Source organism: Aquarana catesbeiana, linkage group LG01 (assembly GCF_042186555.1).
Source record: "Aquarana catesbeiana isolate 2022-GZ linkage group LG01, ASM4218655v1, whole genome shotgun sequence".
Lineage (NCBI taxonomy): Eukaryota > Metazoa > Chordata > Amphibia > Anura > Ranidae > Aquarana > Aquarana catesbeiana.
Window position 1 is genome coordinate 761,927,296 of NC_133324.1, and position 14,232 is coordinate 761,941,527.

A 14,232-nucleotide genomic window follows, 5' to 3' on the forward strand; every position below is an offset into this window, starting at 1 on the left:
AATTTTCCACCCTTCCACACGAGATCCCTAAAAACCGAATCAATAGTCCTAAATAATCGTAACATCAACCATATAGTATCTGGGGCATCCACACCATCTTCACCAAATTCGCTCTCCCCACCATAGACCATGGAAATTTACTCCACGTTTTACTCTGTTGTCTAAATTTAGCAATAAGAGGGAGTATGTACCTATCTGTATATTCTATAACATTCGGTGCAATTACCACACCCAAATATATAAATGATGTAACCAAGGCCAACTTCTGGCATGGATTGGTATTGAATCCTGAGAAGGATCCATACATGTCTATTAAGGACTGCAAACAGAGATGGGACCGGGTGCCCCAGAAACACTAGAGTATCGTCCGTATAAAGTGCTATCTTATCTTCACCCGTAGATCTAAAAAATCCCACAATATTTGTAGAGGAACTAATAGCCTCCGCCACTGGTTCAATGGCCAGAGCAAAAAGAAGCGGGGATAAGGGACACTGCCTCGTCCCTCTGGACAATGAAAAGGGGGCCGATACACATCCATTAACCTGTACTCTTGCACTTGGGGAGTCATACAAAAGTTGTATCAATTTAATAGGTCTGGGGCCAAACCCATAACATTTTAAGCATTTCCACAAAAAGACCCACTCTATGCTGTTGAATGCTTTAGCCACGTCGAGTGACATTATGGCTCTATTTCCCATGTTATCTGTTGGAAGTTGTAAATTTAGGAATAACCGTCGGATATTATTTGCTGTGGATCTATTAGGAATAAAGCCTGATTGGTCACAATGGATTCATTTTAAAATACATCTACTACTAGCCAGGTCTCAAGTGTTACTCGCCACCAGTTGTCCCACCCAACCCTTACCCTGCCCCTAATCACGCCATCATAAATTAGCTCATGAAATGACACTTAAATGTTTTATGCAGAATTAAGTTACAAAAATAAATTTTAACAATAACTTTATCATTTCCCCTCAGCACCCATCAATGCAGCGTGAACTGTGACCAACATTGCAGCCTCACCGTGCCCAACATTGCAGCCTCACCGTGCCCCGCATTGCAGCCTCACCGTGCCCCGCATTGCAGCCTCACCGTGCCCCGCATTGCAGCCTCACCGTGCCCCGCATTGCAGCCTCACCGTGCCCCGCATTGCAGCCTCACCGTGCCCCGCATTGCAGCCTCACCGTGCCCCGCATTGCAGCCTCACCGTGCCCCGCATTGCAGCCTCACCGTGCCCCGCATTGCAGCCTCACCGTGCCCCGCATTGCAGCCTCACCGTGCCCCGCATTGCAGCCTCACCGTGCCCCGCATTGCAGCCTCACCGTGCCCCGCATTGCAGCCTCACCGTGCCCCGCATTGCAGCCTCACCGTGCCCCGCATTGCAGCCTCACCGTGCCCCGCATTGCAGCCTCACCGTGCCCCACATTGCAGCCTTACAGTGCCCCACATTGCAGCCTTACAGTGCCCCACATTGCAGCCTTACAGTGCCCCACATTGCAGCCTTACAGTGCCCCACATTGCAGCCTTACAGTGCCCCACATTGCAGCCTTACAGTGCCCCACATTGCAGCCTTACAGTGCCCCACATTGCAGCCTTACAGTGCCCCACATTGCAGCCTTACAGTGCTCCTATTGCAGCCTTACAGTGCCCCACATTGCAGCCTTACAGTGCTCCTATTGCAGCCTTACAGTGCCCCACATTGCAGCCTTACAGTGCTCCCATTGCAGCCTTACAGTGCTCCCATTGCAGCCTTGACAGGGCGGAGGAAGTGAGAGGGGTGGCCGGATCGTAACTGGAGTTAGAGGGGAGCCACGAGCGGTAAAACACGCTGTAACAGCCGACATTGAAACTGTCTCCGCACTGCTTACTCTCACACAGCCCCGCCTCCTCCTAACCTCGCGTCTGTAATAGACCGAATGCATCCCAGCAATGGACCCGCGTTCTGTCTATTACAGGAGTGGGGTTAGGAGGAGGCTGTGTGAGAGTGAAAAAAAATAAAAATAAAAAACTAACCTTTAGGTAACCCATTTTTTTTTTTGTATAATGTGAAAGATTTTACGTCGCAAGAATTGTGATCTTTTTACTCTAAGCAAAAAAATCGTGATTCTCATTTTGGCCAGAATCGTACAGCTCTACTCCCACACTTCAAAAACCTGCTGGTAGGTTAATTGGTTCCTGCCCAATTTGGCTCTAGTGTGTATGTACACATATGAAATAGGGACCTAATATTGTAAGCTTTTAGGAGGGCAGAGACTGATGTGTATGTACATATTGTAAAGCGTTGTGTAAATTGTTGTGCTATATAAATGCCCATAAGAAATAATGATAAATACAGTTAGGGTTACAGCCTTTCAGTGCCCCACATTGCAGCCTTACAGTGCCCCCATTGCAGCCTTAAATTGCAGCCTTACAGTGCCCCCATTGCAGCCTTGCCAGGGCGGAGGAAGTGAGAGGGGTGGCCGGATCGTGACTGGAGTTAGAGGGGAGCCGCGAGCGGTAAAACACGCTACAACAGCTGACATTGAAACTGTCTCCGCTCTGCTCACTCTCACACAGCCCCGCCTCCTCCTAACCCCGCGTCTGTAATAGACAGAATGCATCCCAGCATTGGACCCGCATTCTATTACAGGAGCAGGGTTAGGAGGAGGCGGGGCTGTGTGAGAGTGAGCAGGGCGGAGACAGTTTCAATGTCAGCTGTTCCAGCGTGTTTTACCGCTCGCGGCTCTCCTCTAACTCCTTGCACTCTTTCACCGGGAGAACGGCTCCCGGTCAACCCCGCTTGCCGGTGGTGCTCGCCCCCCCACTCCCAGGCAGCCCAGCTCCTTGCCAACCCCCATTTTCCACTCGCAAAATGCGAGTGGAAAATTTGAGGGATGCTTTTTATATATTTCCCCTGTAAGACCATCTGGTCCTGGTGCTTTATTATTAGGTAGATGGGATACTGCATTTCTTAACTCATCCAAAGTTAATGGGCCTTCCAAAGCCACCCTTTTATCATTTGAAATGCTTGGTAGATCAATGGTGTCGAAGAATCTATCCAGGGACTCCTCAGAGTAGGATACCCTGCTGTTGTATAGTGCCTAATAAAATTCCCCAAATACCTCCAGTAAATATACCTTAATTACATGCCTAGTGGTCGAAGTTGGAAAATCTGACAGCAAAAGCAATGGTATCTAATGTTGTATATGATTAATTTTGGCCCAAGCCTTGCTAAAGCATTATATACTGTAAGAACATCCATGTCTAGTCATAGGTTGCTGGACATGGAATTCATCTTTGCAAATCTATAAGTTAAAAATGACTGAGGTCAGCCTAGTTGTAAACCATAAAAACTCAAAAAAACTAAATCGACTTATGCTGGGTACACACGATTTGAAAATCAGCCGGTTCAGTAGGAACCAACTGACATTCAGTTAGTGTGTACAGCTGCCTGTCAGACAGAAGCGAGTGTCACAAATCGCTTCTGTCGAATGGGAATGGTGGAGAACCAGAATTCGATCAATCCTGGCAGCCAATGGCTGTGGGCTCTGATCAGTGTGTCCCCCTGTCAGAATACAATAGCACAGCGGGGGACATTGCTGCATCAACATCACTTGTGTTGGTACGGCAATCTGTCAGTTTTTCATTCAACCCTCTGGGTTGAAAGAAAAAAAAAAAAAAACAAACACAGAACAGGAGTGAATGTACCATGCTTTCGCTAAGTATTTACATGAGATTTTCATTGCCCAATTTGGCCTATAATGATTGCATGTTGCAGAAGCACACTGTACAGGTATCCCTGGTCAACCAATTATATTCCCAGGTGCCTGCTATGGGTTTCCCCAAAATAAGGCTGGCGACAGGTATATCTGCAAGTTTGTTAGACTGAATAAAAATTAAAAATATACGTACAGAAACATTTTTTTTGCAAGCAAAATTCTACAGAGGTCAAATTTTTGATCCAGAATTTCATGACCACAGCAGGTTCAAGCCATAGAAAAGTTTGTGAAGCTACTTACCTGAATCCAATCCCTGGTAAGGGTTCGGGCGCACGGTCAGTCTTCCTTCGTTGTTCAATAATATCTGCATCAAGTTTCCTTCTATTAAACTTGCATATATGCACTACAAAAAAGAAGAAAGTCAAAATATTAAAGCTACAGTGTATATGTATATTGGTCCATGTTATTTTGCTGTACATTTTTTTTTTTAAACAATAGATACCAGGACCTCAGTACTAGCATATTTTGACAAATATATGTAAATATATTTTGGTAATATCGTTATAAATGCAATGAATCCTGAAGCAGAACAGGTGACCATGCCCTTTTGTTAAGTTTGCATTACGAAGGGTTAAAGTATAACTAAAAGGCAAAAAAAACTTAAGTTTTTGATAGATTCAAGAGGGATTAGAACACTTGTCCATTTTTTTTTTTTTTATTGTGGTCGGTGCCCCCCATTAAAGAGATTCAGCCACTCTATTTGTCCTGTTTACCATTATCATTGAAAGTGAAAGTAAAAGAAAACCCCACTTTTAGGTTGTCCCTACAAAAAGAATAGAGGTGAACTCTTCCAATGTGGATACTAGCTCTGGTGACCTGGGGATCCGCAAAGAATTCCCTTAATTTGCAGGTTTTTTCTTCTCACTTCCTGTTTAGCTATGGTACAGGAAGTGAAGTTAAATCTCCATAATGGGATACTCACTCTATCCAAAATAATAAAAACATTGCCTATAGTTCTACTTTAAGCTGGCCACACATGGCTCAGTTTTTTTGGTTCAGCCAGAGAGCCGAACAAAAAAAACTGAATCGATTCCCCCATCCACATATTTGAGGTAATGCAGGAACCCTCCCAGCTGTGTCATTGTATTCTGAAAGTGGGACTCCCCCACCGCCAGAACACACTGATCAGCGCTACAGCTAAATGGCTGCCTGCATTGATTAAAATGTTCCAACAAGCCACTTCATGAGAAGTCAATCATTTGATCGACTTCTCATGAACAGGAACAGCCATAGATGGATGAAAATTCGGCAAATGCCTGCTGAACAGACCAAATTTTAATCCATCTATGGAGCTTTGGTGTTAAGCTTGTGTTACAGGGAGCTTATAGTACGGCACACAGGTAAGGTCAGAGTACGGCACACAGGTAAGGTCAGAGTACGGCACACAGGTAAGGTCAGAGTACGGCACACAGGAAAGGTCAGAGTACGGCACACAGGAAAGGTCAGAGTACGGCACACAGGAAAGGTCAGAGTACGGGACACAGGAAAGGTCAGAGTACGGGACACAGGTAAGGTCAGAGTACGGGACACAGGTAAGGTCAGAGTACGGGACACAGGTAAGGTCAGAGTACGGGACACAGGTAAGGTCAGAGTACGGGACACAGGTAAGGTCAGAGTACGGGACACAGGTAAGGTCAGAGTACGGGACACAGGTAAGGTCAGAGTACGGGACACAGGTAAGGTCAGAGTACGGGACACAGGTAAGGTCAGAGTACGGGACACAGGTAAGGTCAGAGTACGGGACACAGGTAAGGTCAGAGTACGGGACACAGGTAAGGTCAGAGTACGGGACACAGGTAAGGTCAGAGTTCGGGACACAGGTAAGGTCAGAGTTCGGGACACAGGTAAGGTCAGAGTAAGGGACACAGGTAAGGTTAGAGTAAGTTGCTAGGAGGATTAGTTTGAGGGCTAGTGTTAGCACTACAGGGAGGGTGAGTGTTAGGGCTAAAGAAAGGGCTAGTGTGAGGGATAGTGTTACGTTCACAAGGAAAAGTTAGTGTTGCTAGAGCAATAGGGAGGCTTTCTATAGGCTGTATAGTAGCTCAGTGTTTAACACCTTTGCCTTGCAGGACTAGGGTCCTCGGCTCCAATCCTGTCCAGGATGCAATCTGCATAGAATTTGTATGTTCTCCATGTGCTTGCATGGATTTACCCTGGGTACTCTGGTTTGCTCCCACATAGAGCTGCACAATTAATCGTCAAGAATCGCTATCGCGATTTTGACTAAAGTGTTTCACAATTCTTACTATGCAAAGAATTCTCTCTGCTCTTCTGAAGCCACAGCCCTCAAAAGAAAGGAAGAGAAAAACTGGTCAGTCTGCCAAGAATCAAAACATTCTTTATCAGTTGAACTTAAGTATAAACATTGTAACAATTTGTCAATGGAATAGACTTTGTGTTAAGTGAAAAAAGTTTAAAGACTAAACCTTTTTCTGACATTTGTTGGTTTCAAGTTAAAATCTTTTTTTTTGCTAGAAAATTACTTAGAACCCCCAAACATTATATATATTTTTTTAGTAGACACCCTAGAGAATAAAATGGTGGTTGTTGCAATATTTTATGTCACACTATTTGCGCAGCGGTCTTTCAAATGCAATTTTTTTGGAAAAAAATACTTTAATGAATTATAAAAAAAAAAAAAAAAAAAAAAAAAAAACCTAACCAGTAAAAGGTAACCCATTTTTTTTTTTTTTTTTTGTATAATGTGAAACATTTTACGTCGCAAGAATTGTGAGAGAGAATTGTGATCTTTTTATTCTAAGAAAAAAAATCGTGGTTCTCATTTTGGCCAGAATCGTACAGCTCTACTCCCACACTTCAAAAACCTGCTGGTAGGTTAATTGGTTCCTGTCCAATTTGGCTCTAGTGTGTATGTACACATATGAAATAGGGACCTAATATTGTAAGCTTTTAGGAGGGCAGAGACTGAGGTGTATGTACATTTTGTAAAGCGTTGTGTAAATTGTTGTGCTATATAAAATGCCCATAAGAAATAATGATAAATACAGTTAGGGTTACAGGGAAGGCTAGTTTTATGGTCACAGAAGGTTAGTGTTAAATAGGCTAGTGTGGAGGGTTTCAAGGAAGGTTAGCGTTACGGCTGCTATACATGGTTTGCATTTCGTCCGATTCGGAAATAAATGCCCCTGTCAGCATCACCCAGTTCAGAGCAGTGTTAATTTAGTCGACTAAAACATTTTTGCCGATTAAATACGACTAAAAATTAAAACAATTGAGATGACTAAAATACGACTAAAACTAAAAACGGCATTTTAGTCAAAATCCTAAAATGAGACTAAAACTAAAATGCCATTTTAGTCAAAAGACTAATGCCTTGTACACACGATCGGACATTCCGACAACAAAATCCATTGGACTTTTTCTGATGGATGTTGGCTCAAACTTGTCTTGCATACACAGTCAAACAAAGTTGGTCGGAAATTCCGAATGTCAAGAACGCGGTGACGTACAACACATACAACGAGCCGAGAAAAATGAAATTTAATAGCCAGTGCGGCTCTTCTGCTTTATTCTGAGCATGCGTGGCACTTTGTGTGTCGGAACTGTCCACACACGATCGGAATTTACGCGATCGGATTTTGTTGTCGGAAAATTTTATAGCCAGGTCTCAAACTTTGTGTGCTGGAAATTCCGATGGAGCCTACACACGGTCGGAATTTCTGGCAACAAGCTCCGATCCCACATTTTCCATCAGAAAGTCCGATCGTGTGTACAGGGCATTAGACTTAAACTAAATTTAAATTTGACTTAAAAATTAACACTGGTCTGTAGTGCATGTTCATACCTCAATACCATAAATAATAGCATATTAGATTTATGACTCCAGCCGTATAGAATGAGTTTGGAAATTGTAGAGAAATGTTAACTAATGCATTACAATTTAATTACACCCATTAGATTTTAGATGACTAAAATTAGTTTTAGTCAACTAAGATGTACTGGAGATTTTAGTGGACTAAAACATAGGACATTTTAGTTGACTAAAATGTACTGGAGATTTAGTCGACTAAATATGACTAAAACTAAAACAAATGCAGAAGACTAAAATGGGACTAAAACTAAAATGCCATTTTAGTCCTAAGACTATATATACACATACATATACACACACACACACACACACACACACACACACACACACACACACACACACACACATACATACACACACACACACACATATATATTCATATAACATGTATATACTTTTGAAAGCAGACCAGCATGTGTTTCATTTTGGTTCATTAAGATTGCTTATCTATACCCATAAGGGCAATAGTCTTAACACTGCACTGCCCCATGTATGGTGCTCATATATGATGTCCCATCAAGTCCTTTCTGTCCTCCTTTGTGAAGACCATACAGCTCTCAACCATTGTTCTTACAGACCACCTGCTTGTTTGGGAACAGAGCATATGACTCAAACCATGCAACTGACAATGACTCTCCCACAGAAGTACACGAATATCAAACAGCAGGTTGTAAAGTAATTAGACAGGCCAATGTCAGAACAGTTGCTGGTGGTCCTTCCCACCTCCGCCATTGTAAGCTACATTTTAGAGCAGAAGTGTTTGCTTCTTTAAGTGCATCCATGAAACCAAATATGAGCAGCAGCCTTAAAGACGACTCACGCAGACCACATCCAAAGGAAAAATAAAAATACGATTATCTTGCCTAATTAGGAAATTTTTTCTGCCAAGTAAATGTGTGTTCAAGTCAGATGTGATGATTAAAGGCATTGATTTGTTGGAATCACCAATGTGTAAACCTTCAAAAAACAATATTTATCTAATAAAAAGGGCAATAAAGGAGAACTTTAAAAATTAGTAGATGATAACTGAACTTTTGCTTATTAGTTGCAGTATGTGAAATAATTATGTTTGGTTTGTCAACCTAATCTTCTTACATGTAAGAAAAAAAAGAAAAAGAAGTAAACCTCAAGTTGCAGCCAAAAAGAGAAAGCATGGGTATAAAAAAATAAATCGAAGCATCTGTATAGGCACCATAGAAAAATAGCAGTCTTGACCCCTTTTTCTATACAATGCCAAGTAAGAAAAGCATCTAGTGGCGGTTCTGATGGTAATTTCTGAAAAGTGGTGCTGTCCAGTCATATAGCAGGTCCCTCCTATTCCTTCTGTATTGAACTTCTGTATTGTACTGTCCTCCTCTACATTGTAAAGCGCTGTGTAAACTGCTGGCGATATATAAATCCTGTAGAATAGAATACTCCCATTTTTTATTCCAAGCAACTAAATCTCCTATAAGATAAAATGATCAACTTTGCCAATAGTCTGTATTACATCTCATTCTCTTATAGTGGCACATGTTCACGTCAAGCATTGTACCTTAAGAAAAAAACGTAAAAATACTTTTAACCATCGGTTAAGGCATAAAGCAAATTCTTGTGCTTCTTGTACAACACTTCTTGAGTTAAATTGTATGTCAGGTTAAACATTTTTCAGTTTCAACTCCTTGGCTATTGAAACGGTCAACAGAAAGTACGGAAAAAAAATACCAATACCAATAGAAGGAGTGACAGACCAAATGGTAAAGAGTCTAAATAGATTTATTGATTTTAATTTAGGAAGTAATTTTTCTAACAGAGTCCTGGATAGCAGCAAAAACTGGACAAGTTTTCCAATCATTTTCCACTCCATCCAAATTAAAAAAAAATAAATAAATAAAACTTTAATATACTGTCTATTATTTTCAAACCACACCACAGTTCTAAAGATGGGATGATTTAAAGTTTCCTCATTCTTCATAAGCCCTAACCTGCAACATGAAGTGGTGTTTACTTCTGCAGTCTAATTCCTTCTGAAGGACCACATCTATTCAAAAAGTCTATTTGAAGATTCTCAAAATTATTGGCAAGAAAAAATAAAAAAAAACAAAAAAAAAAAAATATTCGCTTTGCTCTTGCTAAAAAAAAAATTCTACTAAAAATCCATGATAGAATCTGAAATCCCTAAGAGTCCTTAAACATAAATCTTATACAAAAAGAAATAAAGATGTAGTATCTGCTGGTGAAGCACTAATCCTGAATACGTAAGCTAGCAAAAACCTTTAATAGAGACTGGTGAACCAGGGGCTCTGCCAAGCAAAGGATCACCGAGTAGAGTCATGATAATACAAAGAATGGTTTCTTCTGAGCAAGAGTTAGCCAGCGTCTGGTGTTATAAGGGTGAACTAGGTCCAATTGTCACTAAACTTATAACCAGAAGAAAAAAAAAAAAACACAACACAGGGCTGCAGAGTGCAAGCCAAAATTATGCCATTCGGTACTTATACTGGAGACTTTATTAATTGAAGGGATACAGTACTTTCACATTACACGCCAAGGTCCCCCATCTCACATGCAAACATACCAATCTGGAGAGCAGCCAATCTGTCTACCATCATGTCCTTGGAGTGTGTGTGTGTGTGTGTGTGTGTGTGTGTGTGTAGGGGGACAGACTAGATTATCCTATCTGAGGAAATTCATGCACGCACAGGGAGAACAAGCATGCAGATAGCGTCCTGAACCAGGGACTCCAGTGCTGCAAGCTAGAAGTGCTGACCACTAAGCCACTGCAGTTTCCTGGTAGGAAAGTGTTATTTGGTTTACTCAAAATAATAATGCGATTTGGTTATAATACGTGACCTATTGATTTATGTGAAGTGAGATATTAATGAAAACCACTGAAAGTGGTTTCAATTAATGCAGCTTGTTCTTTTTAAGCACGCACCACACACATTTTTAATTAAATTTGTGTCAATGGGAAAGCCCCTGAAATGCATAGTAAATACAGCATACATATTTCAGATGTATTGGAAATGTGTTCACAATTGCTATTCAAATGTATTGATGATGACCTTGCTAATAAAAAAAAAATGATTTTTTTTCCAAAAAGAGCAAGCTTACAAAGGTTTCAAACACATTTTAAATGCAGCCAGCTCATGTCTAGTTTAACTAAAACACATTTAGGATTTCACAGGGGGAAGCTTTTGTCTTCATCAGCTTGCAATGTCTGTGGACACAAGGGCTTACCATGGAAAGAATAAAGATATTTGGCAAATACCGAGGCCCATTTATCATGCGGATGTTCGCCACATTAAGTCCAAATGTAGGCAAATTTAGCTTTTCAATAGATTCCTAAGAGCTTTTGTATTATTCTTTTGCTGTGATAGTAGTAATAGAGTTGTCTGAGGCTGTCCACAGACAAGTGCTCCCCTTTTCCACCTCCTTTAGTCCAAAACAAGCAAATGCTCCCAATGCAGATGCGCATGACGAAAATCCTTTGAAAGAAACTGTGCAGTCACCTTCTACATAGAAGATCTGTTGCCTTGAGGTACCTTATAACTGCCAGATAACAGACTGATGACCCAGAAGAATACTTTGTCCTCATATAAATTCTTAGAATCTAAGCACGATTTTAAAGATCATTATATTAAAGCAAAATAAAATGTTCCTTAGGAACAATTTGTTTGTTGAATTGCCTTGAGTAACCTTGCATCTCAGAAAAAAAAGAAAAGACACATTGGTAAACTAACTAACAGACAAGCCAAAGTATAGAAGCAGGAAAGTATGCACAGGGGACACTATGGATATGGTATTAGCATGCAAGCTTATTGGTACCCAGAGACAATAAAAAGGACAGCAGTTTTCAGCTAGATTAGCAGAGAATAGAATTGATTTACTAAAGACAAATAGACTGCTCACTTGCACTTGTTCCTCTGGAACAAAGTGAATGTGGCGAAATTTCACTTCAGAAAGAATACCCAATCGCGTACAAGGAGAAAAAATTTTTTTTTGCTTTCCCATGATTCGATGATGGAAGTCAGCAGAGCTTGACCTCATTCACTAAGCTTTAGGAAATTCCCTTTCAAAGTGCAACTTCCCTTACAAACTGAACAATCTATTTGCCTTTAATAAAACTCCTCCAATGCATGCCTGCATAAACCGGCAAATGAATGGCTCACATAGGGAATAGTCTATTTGGCAGGTTCCATACCCACCTCTTACTGCTGCTATTCCCTTAATATTCCTTTGATGTCAGGGAGCTTGAGCCAACTGCTGTTGGAAAGTTAGGCATAGGATGCCATTACATGTCTCACCATTGAATTGTTTTCTGGCAGAGGTATGTGCATTACTGAGCATCGGTGTCTATCTTGGGTGTAACAGTAGCAGTTGAATATGAAAAATGTATCCCAGCCAATCTGCCAAATCTCCTACTAAGAACAATCTGAGCAGCCTAAAGGAGCCATCATTCTCACTAAGCACCTATAGTGCATCTGCAGATCAACAGACCTCACAAGAGACTGCACGATTTGTCTGCCCTTAGTTTCCAGTATTGGATGTCAACTAAATATTTGCGTTCAGCTTGGCACAATATTCAGATCAAAACACATGGGCAGAGAAAGGATCTTTTCTTTTTCTAATGGAAGATGGATTTATTAAAATGATAAACAGATATATTCTGTTACTTCCTATCCACTACATTACCCAAACATTGTTATTAATGTTTGAATTAATCAAACCACTTCTGAAAATCTGGCCGTGTATGAGCAGTCAAAAATAAATAAATAAATAAAATAAAATCTAAACAACAGCCAAAGATATACAAAAATAAAAAATAAATTAAAAAATTACAAAAAAAAAGGACCCCTTAGCTCTACAATACTGAATAAGGCCTACTTATAAATGGTTGAAATGTTTCCCAAGGGTAAATGTCAATTCCAATGGTTTATTCAAACTATAATTTTTGATATGGTCAACTTCTCCATTTACTTTCATCTTATTTCACAAAAGGTGAACATAATTCTTGTTGATAGATTTTCACTGAGAACTTATACCACTGAAGGATAAATTCCTTATAACAGAGTAATTTATATTTTGCCACTTACCTAGCCTGCATCTCTTTACCATTTATTACAGTTCACTTCAATATTGCAACTTCCATGCCAACTTTTATAAACTGGAGGAAAACCAAGCAAGATTTGCAGGTGGAATTGAGCAAAACGGGTGCCAAAGGAAGATTCTTCTAAACAGGCAATTTGCTATCTTGAATCTACTGTTTAATTCTTAGTATGCTGTATAGCTCAGCACAAATAGGCTTGATCTGAACTATTTATCTTGAAGCAGATGAAAAAAACCCTAGTTTTAAAAGCCCATTTCACTGAAGCACAGCAAGTACTGGGGAGGAAGACTCAACTTCAAACACAATATATAACAAAAGCCAACTACTTAGTAAGAGGTTTGTCTTTTTAAATAGAGAAGGACATGGATCGGCCATGGAAATAAATAAAGGAAGATCACTTCTCCTTTTAAACACCAGGGATGTATGAAAGGTAAAAGTAATGAGCCTTTGATGTCAGGCAGCCCATAGAATTCAAACCCTGGCTTTGCCTCGGTTGGTTTTCACTTGCAAAACAACATAATACAACCTTCAAAGTTCAAAAACTAAAACACAATCAGCTAAAAGAGACGACAACATCAAAGTAATCCAAAAAGGGAATTTAAAACAAACAAATAAACAAAATTGATTGGAACAATGAGGGTCATGAACACAACAAAGATGAGCTACTATTTAAGCTTGATGTAGGAAAAGATCTTAAATTAGTGATCATTTAAAAAATGAACACTTTGCTAGCTGATTCTGCTGTCCAACCTGAAGGTAACAGAATTCGTTGGAGAAGTATTTTCCAATCCATATGGTTATGGTCATATGCCTGTAGGCCTTCCTTTAAAATCTTATTTAAACTCACTAGAGAAAAAAAAAAAAAAAAAACACGTTGCATTGGCTTGGATTTTCCCAGCTGCTTGCTACCATTTTACCCGATAAAAAACCCAAATTAGGTCATCTTTATAGACCAGTATAAATGATCTTTAAGAGCATTTAAACTTCACATACATTACCTGCCACCACTTAATGTCCATTGGCGTACTAGTTGTATGCTTATGAATAAATTGAAATAATCCACACATGTGATGCCTTACATAAGAAGCCCTTTTTGCTTACGGGGGGTGTGCACTGCAGACACGGGTTGCCCCTGGGGAAACAATAGCAATTGACTGGGTGAATCTATCTAGGCCAATTGGCTTCTACACCAAACCGGATCAGCCAGGAAACATCAGCTAGTCTCATGAAGGAATCTACAAACATTCCCTGATCTGAAAGTACACTAGCAGATTTGAACCCAGGTGTTTAACATAATACTGGATATTATTACAATCTCGGTGGTCAGCGCATTTCTATACGAGATCTGAACTAGCATAAAACCAGAAATATTTGACAACATATGGATTTACAAAAGACAAAATGGACTGTTCACTTTGCAAGGGAATTTGCCCCAGAATTTAGTAAATGGAGGTGAAGTTCTGCTGTCTTCCAACATCCAATCATGTGCAAGCAAAAAATGTAGTTTTTATTTTCTTGCACATGATTGGTTATGTCAACAGCCTATTTGCCTT

At 40.3% G+C, this 14,232-nt stretch overlaps 1 protein-coding gene across 1 annotated transcript in view; it reads right to left on the bottom strand.

Moving 5' to 3' along the window:
• The window catches only part of TMEM192 (transmembrane protein 192), a 134,049-nt gene that overhangs the window by 10,655 nt on the left and 109,162 nt on the right, over positions 1 to 14,232 (bottom strand). Inside the window, exon 5 of the mRNA XM_073606084.1 lies at positions 3,999 to 4,101. Within this exon, the coding sequence (XP_073462185.1) occupies positions 3,999 to 4,101 (103 nt within the window). The remainder of the gene's footprint in view (positions 1 to 3,998; positions 4,102 to 14,232) is intronic.